General features: G+C 36.2%; 1 protein-coding gene across 2 annotated transcripts in view; it reads right to left on the bottom strand.

Moving 5' to 3' along the window:
- SEPTIN7 (septin 7) overlaps positions 1–23193 on the bottom strand; it is a 61103-nt gene extending 37910 nt beyond the window's left edge. For both annotated transcript variants that reach the window (XM_066556550.1, XM_066556559.1), the window contains exon 1: positions 23091–23193. In XM_066556550.1, coding sequence (XP_066412647.1) covers positions 23091–23100 — 10 coding nt within the window. In that variant the 5' untranslated portion in view covers positions 23101–23193. The remainder of the gene's footprint in view (positions 1–23090) is intronic.
- Between the last annotated feature and the right edge of the window lie 2757 nt (positions 23194–25950).

The raw sequence follows: 25950 nt of genomic DNA, 5'->3' as shown, positions 1-25950 counted from the left end.
TCAGTGAGGCATGGAAGTCCAAGTGAGATAGACCTGATTAACATGTAGTTACTTATTTATAGTTTATATGTGAAAGCTCCCCATTTGGGGAGCCATTTGAAAATGCATATTACTAAGATTTCCATATTCCACAAATGTTTCATTTGGAAACAGACATCCTGATTTGGAAACATGCAACTAATTTAAAGCCAAGACTGCACTATGCTAAAGGATGTGTCATTTACAAACATTTAAGTTGTACTTTTAAAACCAAGAACAAATATTTGCCTTCATCCTACACCACACCGAGCAGCAGCTGCAACAACCAGTGCTTAAAGGAAGTGTGAACTCAAAAGGATGTTGCCAAAGTTATGTACATCCACTAATATCAGCTGATCTGATGTGTGATTTAAGCTAAACAGTGCTACAGTTTATGCTCTTCCCCTGAGCTCTCAAAAATTTCACGTGCATACAGAATTCAAAAAATACAGTTTCTAAACATTTATCTAGTAATATTTTCCAATTCCACCCTACAAGACTGACTTCTGCATAGCCTCATTTAGTACTTTTAGTAGAAAGTTATCCATAGGATACAGTGCTCTTCCAATTAGAGAAGTCAAAACTGTTCAAGGAAAAAAATCTCAGACATAAACACAGATCCTTCGTTACAACCACAACATTACATAATGCTCAAGATTTTTCGTCAAAACATTAGTTCAATGCAACCAAGGCTCAGTTTGACAACTTTCTGAAACAAATGCCTCAAATGACTGTCATATCAACCAGTACTGACACTGAAAAAAAATTAAATCCCAGCCTCCAAGCCATTCCTCCTTTGTGCTGACACAAGATTTTCCTTTGCTGTGTTGTAAGCAGACTGAAGACTAACGTTCCTTGCAGCTCCCAGAAAACACTCCAGCTGGATTTGCACACTAATCCAATTCAGGCCAAGTGCTATTAGTTCTTTTAGCAGCAGCACAGACTTAGGCCAGGTTAAAATCTGAACTTCAGCCTAGAGGAACACCTGCTACCGCTGGATCACAGCTTTTCTAATTAAACCAGGAGGACACTTTATAAATGCCACTGAGGATGTTATGATTTTTCCAGTACTTAAAAATTATGAAGAATCATTTCCATTCTCTTACTCATGCCACTGACACCCTCTACATCAACTAAATTTTCCCATCCAAGTATCTTTAAACACTTGTCCACTGCATTAATAAATAGCATAAAAAGAGAATTCCAGCATCTGTAAAAAAAATCAGGGACTTGAAAAAAAAAAAAAAAGCTCTACAGAAGAACTAGTCAAAAGGAGGCTGACCACATATGGAATGCATAGTATAATTTTTTCCCCCTTCACTTTGTTCTGTTTTTCATTAAACAAGCAAACCTTTTATGTTTTGGGGTGGTTTTATGTGGGTTTGTTTTTGTTTTGTGTGTTTGTATTTTTTTGTCGTTTTGTTTTGGTTTTGTAGTTCTTTTGGCAAGGAAAGTACACAAGTCTCATTTTCCTCAAAGCCACCATAACGTGGTCTAGAAAAAGCAGCTGACAAGCACACGATACTTAAATGAAAATATGCATTCAGGTTTTAAAGTTTTTAAAGACATACAATTATTGAAAAGCTAGAAGAAAATGAGAAGAACACAGACCTTGAAATAAACAAGTCTAATAGTGAGCCCAGTGCCATAATCAAAAAGTAGTTTTCTTCACAGTGTTTTATCCATTAACATCTGTGATGCTCATCATCCTTGCCATGTTCTGATGGGAAACCTCTCAAAGGACCCAGCAGTCTTGAAGACAGCAGCTCTGGTTATTTTATTTTCCAGTGGTAACTTTATGCTGGTCACATTACAGATCTACCAACACTGAAGTGATTGAAGGAAGCCTAGAGAAAGACAGTTTGCCACCATCCCATTAGTCGGTGGAAAAAACAGCCATGTCAAAGAAATCCACAGGTACTGATACTAAAAATAAAAAAGCAGCCAGATGGCACAAAGAACTCCAAAACAGATTTGTACGTAAAGCACTGACTGACAAGGACTTTCTGCTGAATTTAAAACTTTTGAAAAGAAAGATCCAGTTCTGGGGTTTTCCTAGCCACTTCTAAATGCTATCAACTAGTAGTATAACAGCCTTATAAAAAGAGTGGGGAATAGGGAGGCTTTTACAATTTCAGTAACATCAGCTATTGTTCAAATTTACTATGATGAAAAAAACAGTGTGTTTTTTTGTACTTGAATACCTATAGTGCTATTGGGAATTCTGTTCTCCAAAGTACAGGCAAAACAACAGCCAAGTCAGCATCACAAAAATGAAAATGTAACTAAGCACTCTAAAGGATAGGGAATTAAAAAGATGAAGCTAGCAGATTCAGTCATTATGCTGCACTGTAAGGTGTCTCAAACATAAATACCCATCCAAAGGTAAACCAGCATGCAGGCAAATACCAGAATCAACAGAAAACCTGGGGCTGGAATGAGGAGAACAGTGAGAAGAGAATGTTGCTAAGTGTTCAAAAAGTACAAGACAGTTTGAATAAAACTGAAAAATAAACTGCTAACTATATCTGAAAACAGTAGTTACACATAGGCAGCCCAAATCTATCTGCTACTGAACGAGACTTCTCAACAGTGAAGCATCTAAGTCATGCACAGTGGTCAGAGAAAAGACATGGACAGAGTCCCAAATCAAATATAATACTGGGAGATCAGCATCAGTCACCCCAGCATCCAGTTATATGCTGCAGTGAGACAGTCCTGTAGAAAAATCAATTGGAAATCTATGGAAAATGGTTTTAGGCAAGATTCAAACTTCAGCAAAAATATGTTGTGCTGAGCTGTGTACATCAGTGTGCATCAATAAGCCCTCTGCTTCCAATACCATTCTTTCCAAAAATAAACTCACCATAAACAACCTCAACAAACTTCCTCTTTCTATAATGTGTTTCAGGTTGACTACTTTTTACAGTTTGAACGTAATTCTTCTAGTCTGTAAAATAAAGACCAAGGTTGGCACTGTCACCCCTGCAAAACATAATATTTTCTTCCAAGTTTCCATTAGGATTTATTTTTTCCTCCCCACTCATCTGTAATAATGCTTCATTTGAATTATAGGCCTAAATTGCTCCAGAAGTAATTCAGGTACTGAAGTGACCGACAGAAGTTTCTTGTAATTGGACTCAACTTGCTACTTGTACACCGGAGTTACATTTCACAAAACGTTCTACCCCCTCAATTAGAGATGCAGGGCTGCAATCTCTATCAGGATGCTGCATTTTTTCTTTCAACCAGACCAGTTAACTCAAAAAGAAGTAAAAATTATCCTTCTTTGTTAGTTGACTGCCCAATTACTGGAAAAGGAGTATCCAGGGGGTCCCTAGCTCGCTACAAAAACAATATGAGATGTATATTCCTGTCCTCCCCATCATGACCACAAGCTGTGCCTTTGCTGCTTGAATCAATCCTGAAGGACGGGATGCAATGCTGGCATATTCCTGCATCAAAATTTTTCCTAAAACTAACCCAGCTCTGATTCTGAAAGGAGCCATTTAAAAGATAAACAATGAAGATTTAAACGGAAATGTTTCTTGAAAAATAAAGTACTTCAACTACCACTCCTGAAGTCCTTGTACCAAGTATACTACAGGTACTCCAACAAAATACATTTTCCCAGGTTGGGTATATTTTGGGTTTCTTTTTTCTTGGTGAGAGGGGCCCACAGTGTTTTTTAACTTGAAAAGCTTTATTTCAATGATTAAAAGAGATAATTACCATAACTGGGGGAAACCACAAAGTAACCTTTCAGTCCCAAAGTATGTCTTTTTTAAACTTCTTATTTAAGTATAAATAGCCCACAATAAGCTACATTAAGATGTCTAATGTGATAAACAACAGTGATGTCTGCAGCACAGGAAAAAATGGAAAAGTCATTTTCTGCTATAGTGACTCTGATACAAGATACTCTTTTAGCATTAAATTTGTTATTTCAAATCAGATCAGATCTGCTCCAAGCTACATTCATTTCACAGCATTTGTACAGTAGCACAAAGTAAACTGGTCTTATTTTTAATACCAACTAGATTTTTAAGAGTTTTTTACTGGCTTTTTTTTCTGTCAGAATCAATTTCCTTATCTTAAAGATCATTATGACTATACAAATATTACTTAACAAATATTTGTAACCTCCTCAAGCCTACTACAGACACATCACACCTATGTTCTTGCATCCGTCTTCATGCTTACTCAACAGTCCTGAAACGTCACAAATGGGAACAACCTGGGATTGGGGCAATCATTAAAATCCCACCATCCATCTGAGAGACTATCTGCTGATTTCCTCACTAGGAAAAGCAAATGCAGCAAACCCATAGCAAACGTTGAAGTGTTAACCTGTTTTATGCTAAGCACCTTGACATTTATTGAAATAAGATGAACAAGCTTGAAGCTTTTACCACTGAGAGGTTTGCAACACTTGACAAAGTAATCTATTAATAAAATGCAGTCAGAACTGCATTGGCTAATTCAATCTAACTTGAAATGTTCAAGTTATAGCTTACACCCTGCATGTTAAACATGTCACGTGCTTTTATGGTTTCTCAGAGTTTTTACACATAAAAATCCCCCAGACTTCTAAAGCTTGTACTAGACATCTTATTTCCTTATATCCTTTCAAAGAAATCACCCTCACCTAACAGAAAATACAAACTACTTCCTACAAACAAGAAAAGCCAAACAGTGCAAAATTTGCATAAAAAGTTGTACTACAGGAACTAAGACTTTACTACACCTAAGGCCACATTTACACTTTTACTTTTGCCCATGTTATTCCTCAACTGACAAAACTAAGTTTGGTTTCCTAGACACCAGTGGCCATCCCTTCCTCCCAGGCAATTAGCACAGGTTCCTCTTTTATCCCTCTTGACTCTTTTCTGGATGAAAGCCTCAAGGCAGATGGACTGAACTCTAATCAGCAAACTGACCCCATTGCCTGTAATCCTTGACAGGACCTTCTGATTTAATATTTTCTTCTCAAAAGAAATTGAGTTCACATGCTGCCAGGCTTCCCCATGATATGAATGAAATCCCAGTAAATGGGAACAACTGGGAGAGCTACTTGAAAGATAAATTTACATCTTAGCTAAAAATTAATTGCATGCATTGCAACCATCTAGCACACAAGTGAGACTTGCTAGCCCATTACACTTGTGCTAATTGTCCAACTAACATCAAGTGTAGAATAGAAAAAGCTTATTTATATTCTCTCCCGGGAAGAGAAAGTCACACAATTCTACCAAAAAAATGTGCAGTAACAGCATCTATGTAATTATCTGACATTTCTAATCTTCAGCACCTTTTTAAATACTCTGAGAGTATTTAAATATTTTAAATATTTAAGTATTTCAAGTGTTTAAGTATTTTAAATACTCTGAGAGTCATCAAGAGGCAGCAGAATAGAAGGGATTTGAGAACAGGCAGCTTGACCACTGTGACTTCCACCCACAAGGAATAAGGAGTAACATAATAATAACAAGTATTCTGGTACCAGATAAAAGGTACAGGGGGAAAACAGCTCCAATACTTCATACAAACGTCTATAATCCTGAATTAGGTGATCAAAGCAGTAATTTTAAAACCTGAATGCAGAATGCTTTCCCAGTCTTAAGGAGCTGTTTTGCATGACCACTGTTGCTGGCCTTAGTTATCCCAAAGTTTTTTCACAGACAAAGTATCTAATTATAGGGGCATAATTTATATACAATCCAGAAAGGAAACAAACCTCCCTTCTCCCCTCTTCCTCAAAACTTTAGGGTCTGTCTTCCCACACCCAGAATTGGGAGTGAGGAAGTTAGCTTTATTCAACCAAACAGGAACACACCCAAAACAGTTTTTTCCTTATATTCTATTTCATATATATCTGTATTAATGCTTTTGACTCCAGCTTCTTTGCAAGGAGCCTTGCTGTTGCTGTTTGCTTCTTTTCCCTACAGGTGCAGAAGCATTGTTTAATCTAAAGCAGAACAGCACTTTTTAGTCCTCAACCCCTCAGACAGCCTAAAGCAGCCACCAGTGAGTCAAAAGATACTTTACTGACCCCATCAAAACCAGTGCTGGTTTGCCAACCAAAGCAGCAGCATTCCCACAAAATAGCAGAGATACTCTCCCTTCCAGAGCCAAAGCTGAGAACTCTAATATTAGTGCCTTGGAATATAATTACTGGGAGCAACCCGTTGACTCTGCAATTAGGGAGGGATGAGAAATTAGTTCTATTCCATTCTATTAATGAATCCCACTCAAGAAAATAAACCTGAAAGAGTCTACATAAAATTATGCAATTTTTGCAACCACACTTCTACCCTCAGAGATTTCATAGCCCACTGAATACATTTTATTTACGATTCAAACATTGGTCCATTGACCCAGGCAGCAATATGCTGCAGAATATTGTTAGGCTATTTTCACTAGTATTTTGGCAAGTATACATGAATGTCTTAAAAGAAACTGAATTTAGTACCTCTGGATCTTAAAATTCTGAAAAAGAAGGGTAACAGAGTATATAGCAAACATACTCCTACATGAAATGCGTCATTATATAACAGATCTCATGAAACTTCATAACAAACAACACGTTTGAGCACCCTTTTGCATACAAGTTTTATATAAAGTAAATATCTCAGTACTACTGAAAAAAGAAAAAAATCCCACAACAGTGCAGCTTTTAAGTAATCTATCTATCTTTTTCACTTGCTTCTTTCCATAATCACTGTTGGACTTAGAGCATAGGAGAAACACTGTTTTACAACTTCAGTGCATTTAACTGAGAAGGATCAACATTAAACAACTAATACATTTGGTATATCCTCAAACAAGAAGTGCCAAGAAAAACATGCCTGTAACAAGGCAGAAAGCTCTTTTACTTCATCCTGTTTAGAGCATACACAATAGTGCTTAGTTTAGATTTATGGTCAACACTGACTACTAATTAGCAGGATTAGAACAGAGATATTAAAAAGCCTGTTCTGAAAGGCAAACTAGAGTAGTTTCGACAAGCTTGAGTAGATAAATTATCAACATAGTACAAGTCATAGTCATTATGCATAAACTCAAATATGCCCAAGAGCAAATGGAGACATGCTGAAAAAAATCCTAAAAACCACCCAAAAACAGCATTACACAACAACTTATATAAGTAAGTAAAAAAGGAAAGATTTTACTGCATTTTAGCAAAACTTTATATTAAAAAGGTTACCAACAAAGTATTTAAAATTTTCTTTGCTACTTTGTTACTCTTAAAAAACAGCCAAAACAAAGAACCATAATTTCCATATCCAGGTTTGTTTATTAAAAAAAATACAAAATCCAGATCCTGCTCTCAGGGACTTTATAAATAAATGAGATTGGGATTACACATGTCAAGAGAGCTAATGAGGGTAAACAGTTTCAGAATAGCTTCTATACATTCTTCTGCATTCTTTTCAGCCATCTGTAGTTTTAGACAGACTTCAGATCCAGGCACCCTTTGAAAGCAGTAAACTGAACCAACTTCTGAGTGAGTTACAAGGCAAAAAGTGAGAAAACCCTTCAGAACAGCAGCAGCCAACACATCCATAGAATGACCATGAGTGAATGGATCACTACATCTGTGCAAGAAACAATTCTGCACTTAACCTTTTACAGTGCCTGTCTTTGTGAGACGTGAATCCCATGAGTCAGATGAAGAGTTACCCCGAGGATTACTGAGTGGATTTAGTGGTACTTGATGACAGAAAGGGCAGGACCAAAACTCATCTAAGGCTTCAACAGCAAATACCCACCAGCTCACATGTAACAAAAGCAGCAAAAAAAGCTTCTGATGAAAGGGGTAGAGAGAATTCATGCTTTCAAAAATTCCCCGTGATACAATATTCAGAGCACTTCCAAAAAGCTCAAGTAGAATATAGGGAATTGCATTAATTCTGAACAGTGTCTATGCACAATGTCCCAGGCACATATGACTGAAGACAGGCCATGAGCCTCCCCTTACAAATCTGCTTTGTAACAACCTGTTAAGTGGCAACTCATTTATCCTAATCTTTTAGGGAAACATGGAACATACCACCCTCTATTTCACACAATTCTGTGATTCCAAAATCAAAGTTTGATGAAAAAATGCTGTGGTATTCAGCAGATTCAAGATAAGAGAAATCCTTGTGGGGCATGGGGTACCATCTGACAACCTCTTTTGGCAAATTGCCAGAGGCTGAACAGAAATTCCTGTTAGCAGATTCAGCCAAGGAAGAAGGTTCTCCATGAGCCACAGCTCTCTGCTGCTCCTGCCCACCTTATCACCAGCCAGTCACATGGTTTCCAGGTCTTCAGCAGCACCCAGTGCTAAATTTGAATCACAGGATTCAAAACAAGAGAGCAGCACACAGCAGGTATATCTGTCCCAGTCACATTCTTCTACCTTTTTATCCATGGAAATTCAATTACTAATTATTTTTGCAAATCAAAATTTACATCTCAAGAACAATACAAAAAGTTTCCTATGTCTCCTGTTTTCACCTTCCCCTTCGGTACTTTCCTGCCTTCACACCCAGCATATAACATCCTCACTTTCTCCAATAATAGCTCAAAGAACCACAGCTTTTGCTTGCTGCTAGAAGCAGATAGCTCTGAAGCTATACATGTGTTTTGACATATGCAGTCACTTTGTCAGAATATGTGGAAAAAGCTAAAAATGGTTTTTGAACAGTAAGTAATAAAAAGCCTTCTGGAAAAAGTTCAAAGTGCATCAACAAAAAAGCTGCAGCCAGAAACATCAGAAACAAGAGCACTACAATTTATTTGGCATGAAAAAATGCTAAATACACTCAACAGTACTGCTATGACACAGCAGCTTGAACTAAACAGGTAGAAAGGCACACAAGAGACAGCCCTTGATCTTCCATTCTCAGAAGCATAAACATATTCAAGATACAATTTAACCAAGAAGTCACATGTGAATATCTACAAAAAACAAAAACTGTCTCTATAGTTATCTTAGTCTTAGCTGAAAAATAAAAATTACTGCATTTTTTAAGTTTATTTTTAATAATTATTTCAATGACACTTCATTTAAAAGCTTCTCACTGTATCAAGAAAACCCATCTGAGTTTACATCTTTTTGCACCTCCACATAGCAGAATTTACCATAGAACTTAATCTACAAAGAGGCTTTATACAAAAGCCAAAAAAGGCCAATCAGCAAATTGAGGCTACAGATTATTACAAGCAAGAGAAACTGCACGTATATGCCTCTCTGTAATAAATAGGTAACATTAACTGAGATGTCCATGTCACTCAGATAATACTATTCATATAGTAATGAATAGCATTATGACAGTAATATCTGACATGGAAAAACCCAGGTGTTTTAACAGGATAGATACTTTATGGGGAAATATGCAGCAATTACTGCCAATCTAAATTGGGCATATACACCCACTTCTCTAAAAGACATCTCAATCTGCAGTAATTCTGTGTCAAAGTTTATCTTTTTTCTTTCAGTTGAGTTAAAAGTGCTGAGAGGCTCTCTCTTCTTACCCAGAGAGCCAGCCTCAAGCTTCATCTGAAGTGCATGGATAGTAGGTTTGTTAGAACAGTACATTTGGGTTTTTTCGTATGAACAAAACCAAGCAGCTTAAGATGTGAATTCTCTAGGATGTGACTCTTCTACTTTACTTGCAGAGGTATAGTTCCCAGCAGCTGAAGAATTAGGAAGCAGTATCCAGCTCCATATTTAAAACCTACAAATAACAACATGAAAAAAGCAAAGAAAAAAAAGAATCCCATCACTTTATTAATGTTTGGATATGGGCGCTTTCTCAAGAAGGAGCACAATCCATAAAAGTGTTCTGTAAGGCACAAATATGAAGAGCACATAGAAGTTAAGAAAAGTCTCCCCAAAACCACTGAATGCAGTAAGAAAATAATCATCTTTACTTAGGCTAGAGATTGAACCTGAGTGCTTATTTTTGCATTTGGCAAATTGAGGATATCCTGACCTAAATGTGATATATCTACATCAAACCACTAAGAAATATGCAAACAAGTAAAATCTTACTAGTAACAGGGAAGCCTTTGTCTCCCTGCTTTTCAGCAACACAAAAAAAAAAAAAATCCAAGAAAAGATGCAACAACATGTCAGTTTTAAGATGCTAGAAGAATAAGATAATCAACTATAGATTTGCTCACTAACTGCATTATCTTTTCTGTAGCAGTTTATTAAAAAGACAAACACCAAGAAAGATCTTCACAATCTGCATATTCAAATTAGTGTAATTCAAATAAGAATTGTCAGTTGATGCCATTTAATCAAATGCTAATTTCTATTAATTTTCATCTATTTTGAGGCAATTCAGTTTCATCTTTGGGTAAAAAAATCTACATTTGGGTAAAATATTTTCACTTTCTCATTAACACAATACTTCGAGTGGCCTAACTTCACCTGATTAGCAACTGCAAAGCATGTCAGGACACAAATTTAACCACAGACCAATTCTAAAAGATATTAGATCCACAAAGTCTTCAGAGTCCTATCAACCTATCAACATCTTCCATCTTCCTGAGCTCTGCTTCTGTTTGAAATGTATAAAAACATTTTTGCAGTTTAGCCTTTTTTGAGCCAAAACAAACCACCTCAATGGTTAAATGACAAAGCTGAATGGCAAAGATACCTCTGCAGCATCTCATCCACATGATGAATTTCTACATCACAATGCTGTCTCTGGAAAGGCTTGGACTACTGAGTCCTTAAACTGATTTGACAGAAACATTTGTCAAGTAGTTTTAATTATCAGACTAGAGAGCCTACATTTCACCACAAGTTCAAGAAGGCAACAGACACCAGACCACTATCATCAAGTGTGACTCCAAAATGGGACTGTGCTTATTTTATCCAATCCAGCATCCTCCTCCTGAGAAAGGACAACAGCAGATGCTCAAGAGAAACCACATGAAAGTGCCTTGAACAGTGGTTGGACCAGATGACTTTTGAGAGATTCCATCCAAACAAATTATTCCATGATTCTGTAAAAAGGCATGCAAGCAAACAGTGGCGCTTCCTTGAAATATCTCTTACCTCCCAAAGTTTATGGTGCTAGCTGACAGTAATCTTTATTTTGACCTCTTCACAACATGTGTTTTTGAGAAGTTATATATAGTAAACAAGAAACTATCAACCAGGCCCACACACCATTAAACTCAAAATTTGCTTCTCAAAAACCAAAGGCACGGACTTCAGCAAGGCACAAACTTCAAGCACAAAATGGCTGCTTACCATTTATTTGCAGGAGGGCTATTTTGAAACCTTTTAAAAGAGCTCTATAGATAAGAGTCAAGAAACTGCAGGAGGCATGAAACTGGAGACTTCTTCATCCATCTCTACAGAGAGCTGTTTTCTCCAAATTAGTACCATGACATGATTTCAGCTACTGTCATTATGATGATCCTCCTTCTGATTTCCTACTTATCCTGCTGACTCTTTGCCTGGTCTTAGTCAGCCACTCAACACCATTTAATAGGCACTAGAAATACAATTATAGCACTCTACACTGTGCCCTAAAAGCAAATTACTTCTTATAAATGAAATTTATTTATAGAAAAACGACCAAATAGAAAACTTCATATGAGTGCCAAAATAGGGAATAAGAATGAATACATATATACACACACACACACAATGCCTAGAAGTTTGTCTGTTGATTACATAGCACAGCTGCTGCCTTGAATGGTAGGTCTCAACTCCTTTCTAATTAGACAGGTATATAAAAATGTTATGCAACTAGCTGTAGAATAAATGCATTTACTGTTACTTAAAGCAGAAGCTGTTTTTGAGTGGAACCTCAAACCGTCCAAGTATCTGCAAAGCTCATAAAATACTTCCTCTGAGTCACTTTTATTTTATTCAGCTATCTGAATGCTTGCCATTTGACATAAATCAACCACAGCAGATAAATTCACAGTCAAAAATCTGGACACTGTCCTCAGCTCAAACCACAGCCAACAGTATGTAAAAATCACATTCTTTTACTTATTGTAGACTGAAATAACTGTGATAATTCAAGCCAAACTTTTTCAATTTGACAAATATTTAAAGGTAAAATGTGACCCAACCATCCAAGTATTAACTAATTTCTCTGCATTCAGCCATTAAAAAGTATCTGATTATAGAATGACTTCACTATTAAACAACTGTAGCTAAAAGGATCAAATTGAACAGACCAAGAACAGTATTTCAGAAACACAGCATGTTTTTCTTCTTAAGAATGTGGATTCAGTTTTTTAACCACTAGACAGTGTTAGTCTATTAAGTGGATTAGTAAGCACCATGCATTATTGGATTAAGGTCTACCTGCATTGAAGCAGAAGTGGGTATTGCAAAATCATTGACAGAAGACATTGCCCTGCAATGGTAATTGGTTTAGTTTTTTAGTTTCAGTTACTCAGAAATAGGAGACAATATACATCCTTGAAATAATAATTCAAATAAAAAATTACTTACTTTAAGATAGTAATAGAATAAAAATTGAACAATTCCAGCACAACTTTACAAAATAAGCAAATGTAAAATGCTATTTTTATTGATACAGTAAACTACATATAGGAGCAGTTTTGACAGAGCAACTAAGATCATGCTCTTCAAGGTCTGACTTGGCTGGAGTTTCACTCAAGTTAACCAATGCATCACAAATGCTGCCACGGAACATAGGTGGGGTGTGGGACAAATGGCTTCTTTTGTCCTGCTCAAACAGCCTCTGCACCAGTTCCCTCACAGGCTTCAGAGCACATGGAAACAAGGTGGCTATGATTTTGTTTAAAGCTAGTTTTTTCTGCACCGGAAGATTCATACTAACAAGGTTACCTCTGGTTTTTTCAGAGCTGGGAGTGTCATACACTGGATCTATATAAAGAGATTATATGATTTCTTTTCACAACTACCATTGCTGAGAGCAGTGAAGAATGGTTAGTCATAAACCAGTGCAAACATCAAAAACGCTTTTACATTCCCCAAAGTTTTGGCCAGAAGTCTGGAGATAAAAGGTTAGAATCTGGTGACCAAAATGTTCAGAAGGGACATCCCCTTAAAAAAAATTACAATAAACTTGAACACTACTTGATGTTGCTAACCTATCAAGCAAAGCACCATCACACTTCATCCAAGAGCCAAGAAAACTCATCTTCAGGTCCTTAAAAATCCCCTTGTGTTATTTTTGTTATTCAGTCCTACATGAATAGAGGGTATTTTTACTGCAGGGTATTACATTAATTGCTCAAAGGCTTTTATGACAGACTGTGCTAACGTCATGTAAGGCATTTTCTTGGACGACAAAAAGAAAACAAACCAAATAATCTTCATCAATGTCAGATGAAAATAGCTAATAAGGAAAACAGCAGAGCAAAAAATAACCGGAAACTGACAATAAACTGTCTCCATCCATCAAACCAAGGAAGAACAGATGGTAAAAAGAGAATTGCCTACTTTTGAGACAAAGAAGTTGCCTCTCAGAAAACCTACAGCTCCCTTTAAACTCTGCAGCGTGGGACAGAAACTTCAACAATATCTTGTCATCAGAAAAGTCATGTAGATGTGAAGGCAAATTAATGGATCACAGTTTAACACAGAGAGAAAGTAAATGTTTTACACATTTACATCACAGGGTCCAAGGAGATAGTTATAGATGAAATAACAACTGGCTCTTTACCAGATTATTACATCCCAGGTGAACCACTCAGATCTTTCATGAGCCAAACTTGGAATATTCCTGAGATTCCTCCCTATCATACTTGTGGATACAACACATAATATTTCTATCTTGAAAGACAGACGACACAGGCAATGTGCATGAAGGCAAGAACAACCGATGGAAGTGTGCAGTGTTACTCCATGTCATTTGATCTGATTTGTTACTCCATGTCATTTGATCTGATCAAGCATCAGCAACTGCTTATCTGATAATTATATACTTCAGCAGTGGTGTGCTTCACAGTTGTTCAGTTTAACACAATGCTCATGATCCTGTACTGAAAAGTGTTCCACAATCATCCAACAACTTCTTTCCACTTCAGACCACTGAATTACTATTTTTTCACTATCTGAGCAACAGAAAATGGACCCATAATTCTGGATTTGCCCATAAATTCAAAATTCAACATATAATGACCTCAGACTGTTATTTTAAAAGGCACTGCTGCTTGCAGTTTGAGATTCCACCTGGGAATGCTCCAGATTCTTTTCAAAAACACAAGCTGTCACCTTATACAGAAAGCAACACCACAAATCCCAAGCAGTAAAACAGCGTAGCCAGATGCTGTTAGAACTGACACTTGATGTTTTCATCCAGCCCACATTTATCTCTGTCCTTCCATCGCATTGCTTCTCACTCCACAGAAGGCTGAGTTTAATCCCCTCGAATCACAGACCATTTTTGCCCTTCTGAGGAAGCCTTTGCCCCATGAAACACATTTGTTTAGCCTTCAAAGGAGAAGCTTCATGACAAGAACCAGAATTATGCACTTTGCATTAACTTTGACAGACACGTGGATCCAGTCTGAAGATCAGCACAATTCTGGCTTAAGGTTCCATCTATGACCAAAACCAAACTTTCACTGATAAAAAGCTAGAAATAACTGTGAAATTAGGAAACCAAGACCCTCAGAAAAAACTTTCACTTCAAGTTTAACAGAGGGAAGGAACTATATCAAATGCCATTACAAACTTAACATAGCTTATAACAACTTGGACATAAAATTAGCACTATTCCAAGACAGAGTGTAAGAGTTCTCGGTAAGCTACCTACAGAGAAAAATCAGGATGAAAGTAAAGGATGACAAGAACTCAAACAGAAAAAAGTAATTCGATTAAACAGCTACAGCAGCCTTTCTTCCCTCCAGCCACTGATAAATCTAAACAGTCTGCTTAAAGTATTGCATTATGGTAAAAATTACTGGAAAATACCATCAGATACACCATAAGAAGTGAGAAAAAATATTAGAGGATGCTCATTCTCTTTAATAAGAGAAATTCAAGACAAGAATATGGTATAAACTCTTAATTTATCAGTAAATGTGCTCAGAACTTCAACAGAAAAATATCCAAACCCCAAAATGAAACAGTTGCATATAACAGCCATACTATATAAAGAAAAAAAAAACTGGAAAGGAAGAAAAACTAACTGTTTCAAATGGATTGACAAGGAAGATCTGAACTGACTGTTGCAAAATCAGCCAGAGGGAAAACAATCACACTGAATCACATTTAATGGGTCACATAGGCTTTACTAGAACTGGATATTTAGACCACAAATACTCCATCCAAGAATATCACTTTGGTTACAAAATGAACCTATTTCTTGAAAAAGTTGTCAGCATTTCCTGATACAGCAGGAAAGACTTACATTTTCAGCCAACAAGAAACAAGAATGAGAACCAGTTTTAAATTCATACTGCATATTTATCTGTACGAAAAACTGGCTCCTACTTTGAATCTCACTCTGGGCTTGTAGCAATGATGGCTTCAAAAACCAGTGCTGCAGTATAGTGTCATCTGATTATCCCAGGCTAAGGAACTGGAAACAGTATTAATGTGACTTCTAACAGGTCACTGCTTACAAGATGTGCAACATTTAGTTCACACCCTGCTCATGCATGTGACAACTCAGGACAATCTGTTGAGTAGCATCAAAATAAGTGTTGGCCACCTGATAATCAATTTAAGAAATAAAACATTCTATTTGTTTGGTACATTCTCTAAGATGTGTTCAAGTTCACACATTAATAATTATCCTTATTCTAATATCAAAATGCCAGACGCTTTCATTGCAGCTAAATTGTGATCTACAAACTTGTCACCAACAGCAACAAGGACCAGGTTCAAATGCTGATCTCACCAAAATGAACAAACTTACTACAAAAAACTAAATATCAACAGAGTAACTGTGGGTTTGTGCGCACACAGCTGGATGTGTAAAATCAGCAAGCACATTTTTATTTAGAAATAAAACAAAAAAGGTAAGGTAGGAGAAGAAAAAAAAAACTGAAAAAAATATTTATGCAGTGAGGAAGACAGCAAAGATGGCCTGAAGACAGGTAGTACTGAGTACTGTGGCAGGATTGATTATGAAGAGAACCACCAAAAAAATCCACAAAGCTTCAAAAGTGAAAATGACACCTACACAATGCAGAGCATAATCTCTCATTAGATGTTTTCTGTGAAATTTCCTGAATTCATCTATTAGAGATCCAGTAAAATAATTCACAGCATTTGTTATGAGACTGACAGAAAAACAATTTATGGAATAGAAAAAAAATGGTTTGCAACAGAATCCTCACTTTTTTTTAAATAAAAGCCATTTAGATTACAGGCAGATTTTTGCCAAATTATGGGTTCACATCCACACACTTGGAAATACAGGTCTCTTCCAATAAAAATCTTTGCCAGTAAACAAAGAATTTTAATAGATAAATTAAGATCTGACCAAAATACTGCCACATGAGAAACTTACAATCACCAATGCTTTACAAACACATTTTCCTTGTTCTTCCAAGTAATGTTTTAATATACTAAAGGTACTTGGTACTTAAGGTTAGTTGTCAGAAATTGAGTCATTTAACAGCAAGCATCCAATAAAAAGTACCTTACTGTAGTTGGCTTTCATATAATCTACTCAAGAAGCTTTGCATCCAAACACTTAATAAGAAAACAAAAATCCAAAGGCTCTTTAGAAGTTATCCAGTAAGCACTACAATTCCAATTAATGTTGTAATTGCAAACAATTAAAAAATGAGAATTGAAGACCAATCCTATTAAATGCCAACTTTAGTTCTGTTCATTAGAACCTTTAAGCTACTGCACAGAGAGGAAAATGTTTAAAATGAGCTTAACAAAAATTAAGATTTTTTTTTTCCTATTGAGCGATTAAAAGCCACTATGCTACAAGCAATCTGTGAAAGTATTTGAAGCTATTTGATAAGCTCAAATAGGTCGGTTGGCTGAATTTCCCTGGCAATAGGTTTCAACAACAACCCACTGTAAAAAGTTTCTCTTTTCCATCGGGTTATATATACTATGTGCAGGTTTCTTTTCCCAGCCATAGAAAACAAACAGCAAAACACCAAAAAATAGGCGAAAGCAGTAAGTATGGTGCCAGCTGTAGTTCACAAGAAAGAGGAGGGGTAAAAAAAGAAAAAATCTATCCATAAACCAACAAAAAAGTATGAGAGAAGATTTTCTAACTGAAGCTGAGTACTCACATGAATATGTACTTCAAGATCCCACCTGAAAGTAACTCACTGGAAAATCATGCAGGCCAGTAAACTCACTGTTAAGTTGCTGATCTTTCACATCTTGGAGAGACACTTATTTCTTCATTAAAGATTTTCAGAATTCATCCATTCTGCCCTCTCAAAAATATGTTTATCAACCTCTTTCCACAAAAAGGAGTAACAGGTGACTGATGAGGCATTATTCCAAAACAGAGATTACTCCAGAGGAGCATGTCATCTGTGGGCATACACTGGCTCCATTCTAAATTCCACCAATTTCCTCGTGTTTTACCTCTGCCAATTCTCCTACGTTCAACCTATTTTGCTTTGGCATCCCCATCAGGTACATGTTAACATATTCAGCCATCAACTTTTATACTTTCTAGGCATCATCAGTGGAATACAATAAATTACTTCTTTAAAGAATTCAGTAACCTTAAAAACAACCTTTTCTATATGAATACTTCAGGGAAACCTCATAATGCTGTGAATAGAATCTCTGCAACTTTATTTTATTTATTAGCTAGTTTTCTAAAGGATCTATTTCTGTTATAGCACAACACTCGAACCCAGCCTTCAACATCTCATTATAGAAAAAGTCCCCTGAGAACTGGAAGAGTGCTGTCTAACCCAGCCCTAGCCTAGCCCATTGGCACAGCTGTACCATCCAGGCAGTTGCCATGCAAGTAGCCCAAAAGGGGCTGCAGCCAAGCATGTCCAATGGCACACAGGGCAGTTTTCAGAGGATGAGAGAACTAGGGGAATTCAGGTATTCTGAAGAAAGGAACTTACAGGGGAATGGAGGATACCTGCAAGAAATCTTGCTAGTTCTTTTCCATCACATGCTTCTATTTTGTAAAAACAAGAGGAATCTACTCCAGTCCTGCACTCCCCTGACTGTATGCACAAGGCACTGCACACTCAGCAATGGCAGTGCAGGATCCTCACCAGCCAGGTAATGAAGGTCACACCAAAGGCCAAACACCTACTCAGATACTGTGGTAGAGACACGACTGAAACCTTAACCAGGAGCATTTCAAATCACAGTAGATGAACAAGAACTGGCAACATCCCAAAACTCTTCCTACTTAGTTGTACTGCCCACACACAGGTTACTTTTCATTTAATTATTCTTCCTATCCTGTGATAAATGGTTTTGTTCTTGGCATTAAAATTGACAGCAAGTAAAGAATAAATATCTGTGAGTAGCTGAGTGTCTTAGTACTACTGGTTGGTTTGATAAATAAATTGCTTTAGAATTACCCCCTTCACTTGCTCCCTTTCTGATCAGAACATGACCCATCACCAGAAGATGCAAGTATTAAATCTGTCTAAGCTTTCTTCAGTGAACAATAAAAGCATTTTAAAATCAGGGTGTGCTGCTTCTTTAATGCAACTTCAAGTCTTGCAAAATACAGTCCTTTTCTTTGCATCCATGCCAAAAAACCATGTTTAAACCAAATCCCTTGAGTGTACATATAATTACAAATGAAGCACTCCAACAATACTGCATGGCATTTTCATTCCAGCTGTAATCTACAGGTGATCTACAAGGCTAAAGGAACAATTTGGAAGCAAAACAGGCAATTCACTATGGGAGAGGTTTCAAAACAGCTTTCAAAGTCACAGCTACCAAACAGTTGCTCAAGAAGTAGGAACTGCGTAGAAAGGTCCTGTGAAAACCACTTAACTCTAAGTGTTCTGACTTCGGAAATCAGATGACTTTAAAAAAACCCCAAACTTGAACTTTCAACTTCTAATGCAACTCATGAAGCCTGAACACTTTGAAATACACAGCTCTAGGAAAAGTCACCAAAAATACATGTTCTTAAGTATATAAGGTCTATAGGAGAAATGAATTTTTAAGAATTATGACTTTTTATCTACTTGGGTGTTGGTTCAAATCCCATTTCCAGTGTCATTTCAATACAACAACAAAAGAGCGATTTCCTGACTCAGTGTTTAGAAGGAAGATACACTGAAAAATAACTATTTGTTCCACACCTCATATACACTAAAGCAAAAACACACACCCACTACTTAAGCAACTGTAATTATATTAACAAACAGACAGAACCACAATTCCACAATTAAGACTTTCTTTAATTGTGAGTTACTAACCACAGTGATATTACTTCTGGAAATTTTGTTTTCTTAAGCATCTGACTCAAACATGCACTTTCCTCCAAAAAACCCGTACAGCAGAGAAATACAGAGAATACTCTTTGAATTTCAGACAGACTAAATATTTATGTCAGGTTCTCAAGTGTTTCAACAAATGTCTTATATTTGAAGAGATTACACAAGATTATGAAGGAAGCAGGCTACCAAGGCAAACTTGACATTTTTTCCACTACTGAGCTTTAGTGCTTCAGATGTAGAATCAGTTGCTTTAAACCACTACTTAAATATCTTACTTTGAAAGCATCAAGAATGGAGCTCAGTTAAATGTATATTTCTGCTCACTCTATGTCATATCCTGAGAGGAGGCGCTTGTGAGTTTTTATTCTGCAAAACCAACTTGTTCCAGAAGCAGCATGACAAAAACTACTGCTTAGCCTTTGAGAATATAACTAATATGAAATTGTCTCATGAAGATGACAGACAAATCAATGAAAACTCATTAATAAGGAAAACAAAGGGCTATCTCAGTCTTCAGTTTCTCAAGAAAAGTTTAAACACTAACAAAAGAATCAATACAATTTAGAGAAAAGAAACAGATATAGAAATGTCAAAATGTTTATTATGGCTAAATACTAAATATTACTCTTTAATATTAAATATTAAAGAGTACACCAGTTTCTATTAAGTTTCTATTATTCTATTTACTTTTCAATAATTCCTAAAACATTTGATATAAAGAAGGTATTTAAACATCCTCTTTTTATACTTGTATGTGTGTAGTTCATAATCACTTCACCCATTAGTTATATTTAATGTAAACACCATAACACCTGGAAATCAGCAACTATGCTTTACAGAAAAAGAGCTCACTAACATTACAAGCCTCAGATACATCAATCCTACCAAGTCCTGATTAAAAGAGCAAGTTACAGACAGAAAACTGTCCACAAGAGCCCAAAGTAATGCCACCAACCAACTTAGCTCAGGAGGAGAAAACTTGCTCCAGAAACCATTCTCTAGGCTTTCCAACAACTACTAGGCCTTATGCATGCCCCCTTTAAAAAGCCCACTGTCCAACTTCCCTGGCACAAAGAAGAGCAGGAAGCCACCACACACTGCTATGGGCAGCTCCATCATTCCAGGGCAATGACAATAACTGGGGAAATATGCATTTTATGTACTCACATTCATGCTTTAGGCACAGGAAATGTTCTGCAAAATTAATCTACTTCCCTGCAAAAATTCTTACTGGAAACAACAGATCTGTTTGATGCTGTCCTTACTACTTGCTCGGTCACAGAAATCTTACACTGTTAAACTGAAAACAGAATTGTTTCTACAGCAGTAGAAACACACACAATAGTACAACCATACTGGCAAATTCCTCCCAAACACTGCTCTGGTCAATTTTCATACTACACATTCCAAAGACCAAAAAGTCAGATATAACACTATGCACACCTTTTAAGTTTAACTGATAATTCCAGACTAGATGTACAACAGGAAAACAGTTTCTATACAAATGCATTAGCTGCAATATCAAACCTCATGGACACCTGAAAATAGCTGGATACAGATCCCAGATCCCAAATATGATTTGTTTTCTCTGTTGTACCTGTTTACCAACAGCAAGCATTGTTTTTCTCTTTTTGCCTCTCAGAACAAATGGGTAACACACTGACTACCTCCACATAGAGCAGAGCCAGCAGACCAGTAGCTGTGCTATCTGTAGTAAAAGGTAGCCACACACACACAACTCTTAGTAGTAGAAAGACAAAGAGGAAATTTTAGATAATCTCCAAGAGGAAATACATCCAGTATTCTTATTTTCCCAGCACTGACCATACACAGATAAACACCTTTTAAACTTAATCAAGCAGATTATAGATAATTCCATTTGCTATTACAGATTTGTATCATTATGTCAGCTAAAGACTTCAAACCAAATTAAGAGTACACTACCTCACAGGATGAATACAGCAACAAAAAATTACAATCCTAACAATCTACTTGCAGATTACATTACAGTGTTTACCAGCGTAAGTGATCAGTAATACACAAACTAGTTCATCTTCATATTTAAAAACAAACACATTTTTTCAGGGCATACTATTATCAGGCACTTAACTTTGAAACAAAATAATTTCCCTACCCCACCTCTCCCCAAATGTCCCCAGAGGACTAAAAGATCAGCTACCATTTTGTTTAAATGTTCACTTTCAAGTATCTGATTTCTATACTTGGGGGTCAAAAGAAGAGAATTAGTGGCATTTTTAATTCAGGAAAATACTGCCACCTCTCCAGTAAGCTTCCAGACAGTGGCATAAATCTCCATGCAAACAAATGAAGTCTTAGCAATAAGCACAAAAATAGTAAAACTAGTCAACATCTCATTTTCAATCTAATTTTGGAACAATTTTTCTTCTTCCATCTTCTACAACTTTCCTAAATGTAATTGCTTTAAACTATACTACATGGAAACAAGAGAATATTGAGGTAATTTTGCAGATTATCACAGGTGTATCACATCCCTACATCAACCACTTATGAGGACAGTTTCATCCCTTCCTCCTTTTTATTACCTGTAGACAGCAGAAAACCAAAATTTACTTTAGACTTAACAGTTTTATTCTAAATAATTATGTAACTGGATGCTAGACTATGAAGGAACTCATCATTAAGTTCCAAAATAAAAAAGCAATCCTCAAATATTAAAATTCTAGCTTACTTTTGTAATCAAAAGAAAAATATACATGACCTATACAACGAGTTTGCACCAATTTGCCCTTGATATCTGAGTGTCAATAGTACTGTTATGTTACAGGCTACATGCACATAAAGCCTGCACAAGAAATCCATTGTGTTGATGACAAAACAAAGCGCTATCAAGCTAGCCAAATTACAAAAGATAAAACTAGATAACAAAGTGACAGATGGCTATTATAAAACACTTTCTAAACTATTATTATTATTTTGCTGATTAGCATGCCAAAACAAGGTCACATATCCAGTAGCATCAGTTACACGTGAATGTACCCAACTTTACTAAGTCTATTATCATAAAAGTACTCAAAAGAGCAAGAAAAGAGAAAGAAATGAGATTCCTTAGCAGGAAAGATGACAAATTTGGGTCATCACTGAAGCCTAAATGAACTGTTCTGAATGGCATTATTTCATTCAAACTAACAATAATTTCCCATTTACTGTAGTCCATAGGGAACAAACTGTTTACATTTGGTTTTCTTTGCAACCATACAAACTAGAAAGGTTTGTTTTAATTAAAGCTTTGATTTTGCAGCATAGTTTTGTGGCCACAGAAGTGCAGGATAGACAGGATCCTACTGCCTGGTTATATACAAGGTTTGCCTTGTTGCACTCAACCATAAAAATTTCTTTTTTATTTAAATGACAATCAAGTTCAAATTACATCAGTGATACTTAGAAGTAGCATTTTAAGCCAGATCCACACTGAACTGTTTTCCTAACACAATATGAATTACATAGTTATTATCATTTATTTGTCTCCTCATTAACTTGTGGACCAGACATGTTCTTTTTAACCAACCTAAATTTATCAGTCCAGCAGGGGAAGATCCATGTTTTCTCCTGAGATCATACAAAACATACTTACATCATCATCACAGATTTTAAGAACTATGTCAAAATACTTCTAACTATCAACACGCAAAACAAAGAAAGAAACTTACCTACTACCATGAGCGTGAACTCAAATCCTCTCTTCACAGACTTTCGGTAAACTTGATTTGGAAGATTTGCAAACCCCACATATCCTTCAAGGTTCTTCTGTTGCTAAAGCAAGAGATATTTAGGGAAAAAAAAAAGTTAAAAAGAAAGCAAGTAATTTCTTAATTGGCTAGTACTGTTGGTTATTGAAATGTTCACTTCATTTTCACATTTGTAGAAAAGTGATATCTACCCAACCTTTCAACAGCCCAAGCTGTCTACATTCAAGACAATATAATGAATTGCAGCAAAAAATACCAAAGAATTTTTTTTTTGACTGGATGGTCAAAAAACTGGCACAGAAACTCAGGTATACTAGGAAATTGCATTTGGGCAAATGCAATTGCCATATTATGCCTGCACAGTGAGCACGTACAAACAAATTAAAACATAATCAACTTGGTACCAATGCCCATTTGACACATAGACCAGCAGTATGAATGCACCTTTCCTATACTTCCAAGTCATGGTGGTACTGCCTCAACATGATGGGAATCAACTTGACACCTCTGCTTTTGTGTCATTCAACTGGAGGCCTTCATGTTAAACCCAGACTTACACTAATGCAGCATGCCTTGCGTAAACTCTCCATACAGGCAAAACTTCAGTTGCCTTGTACTCTGAAAAATTTACCCAAAATAGTGCCTACTGTGAAACAAGAGAAGAATTCTGGATGTTAGCCATTACTTCTTCTCACCACATTAATGAAAATGCTGGAGGTACTTAAAATGCCTCCTCCTCACTGTACTAGACCCAGCAGTCTTTCAAAGCTCAACTGTGCTACCTTTACACCACTCTTCCAGCACAATCCTACAACTGTTTGTTTATTAACACAGCAGCTCTGAGGATTGTCTTATGAGACTGGGCAATTTAGATATTTTACAGAGATTCTGAAAACACTTTCTTGAGACAACTGTCTACTAAAAGCAACACAAGGCACTGCTTGTCATGGAGCAATGATTTCAGCCTTTAGGCGTTATGTCCATGCAAAGTTGAGAGGATGTCATGTGGTAGTGGTACTGACTCAGTTTCTGCTGTCTACAAGTTCAAATTCCACTGCCTAAAATTATCTTTATGAGAACAGAGGAATTCTAAAAAATAATTTGTAAAAGAATTTTCTCCTGCAGGCACTCTTGGCTCAGAACTTCTCTGTATGGGATACAGTTTGGTTAATTCAAGTTTGGTATGTGGTTGAGTCATTTATTTTGAAATTCTTTCTCTCTAAAACTGACAGAATAAGTTCAATGCAGTAATAAACTCAGAATTTTTAAATTAAAAATATTTCTTTAATTAAAGCGAGGATATAAAACCACTATCACCTTTAAAGTATTGAATTCAAGAACTAACCTCTTGGCAATCCAACAGCACTAGTCAATAAATGGACTCTGTGTTTTAAGTCACCTGATTTCTCCATTTGGCAAATAAACTATTAATAATCTCAAACAAAACTACACCATTGCAAAGACTAAGTTAGAGGCTCCCGTTTAAATACTCACAATGCAACAAATGTTATTACTTCCCTAAATGTAGGAATCTTTGTGTTGTGTCATCAAGGAACTTCTTTAAAGAAGCTTTTTGTTTCAATATAGCCTTTGGTGCAACTGTAATCTCATCTGAAAGGTTTTAAAGTATTTTAAAAATCAGCCAGGAATTTAAAATCTAAATATTTGTTTTAATTGTCCAATCTATTACTGCATGTAAGGAATGGAATTTATCACAATCTGAAACCCTGAGCTGGAGCCAATGCTTTAGAGATATTACATGACATGCAGGTCAGTGCTGTTAAAGATATTAAAGGGTTCCTTAACAGTGCAGGTCCTTAATAACCATTAAGGATGTGGAACTCCTATTCATCCTACCAGATATGAAATATCTAATCACAGTCACACACTCCTAATAGTTCTACTTGTCAGCCACCTGCATTTTTTAATATCTACATACCTTTTAATGTGTGTCATGTTTACCAGAAACAACTCACCCACTCATTAGCTAATTCTTTTGCTTAAAAGAATGGGTTTCCATATAATTTTTGTTTTGAACTAATGTTTTTTCTCTTCCCCTTTATAAAGAGCTCCACACTTCAGATAGCTTTACCCCTATGAACTTCTAAATCACTGAGTATGAAATGCTAAAAAAGAATAGATGGCAAATTTTGGGTTGTTTGCTTTATTAAGTGGGTCTACATTAACTACACCCACAATTTTAGATAATGAAATAAAAATGGTAGTAACCAGAAAGATGAAGATGTACGAAACGTTACACTGGGCATTAATGCTGTGTTTAATGTGAGCATTTGTCCTCAGTAGGAAAAAGCCTTTTAAAAAATTGCAGCTGGATGCCAGATTCAGATTTCTGGTACACCAGTTAAAACTGAAGATTTCAACATACTGGTTTTTAAATGGTTGCCTTTGTTCATAATTTGCCACTTCTAAAGAGACCAAAACAAATTAGGAATTGAGTTTCTTTAATTCCTGCAACAGCTTTTAAAAGAACTTAGTACTTTTTTTGGTAAAAGAGTTGACTTCCATTGTCTTGAACATGGTGCCCAATGAGATCTCATGTTTCTAATACTTACAATACTTACCCTTAATACTTACTTACCCTTAATTTTTCCCCCTTCCTGATTTTCAACCAGCTGCTACCTAAGCTCAATTTTAGTTCATCTACTTAAAACCTAATGCTGCTTCTATTCCTACATTAGCTGTAAAACATCTGCATCAAGGTAATACTTACAGCTACTTTGTAAACAACACGTTTCCATCATTTTCATGATTGAAGATATCAAGAGAATGCATCCAGAAATAGTCCAGTAAAATGACGAAT

This window comes from Molothrus aeneus, chromosome 1, assembly GCF_037042795.1.
Source record: "Molothrus aeneus isolate 106 chromosome 1, BPBGC_Maene_1.0, whole genome shotgun sequence".
NCBI lineage: Eukaryota > Metazoa > Chordata > Aves > Passeriformes > Icteridae > Molothrus > Molothrus aeneus.
This window is presented reverse-complemented; position numbering and strand designations above follow the sequence as displayed.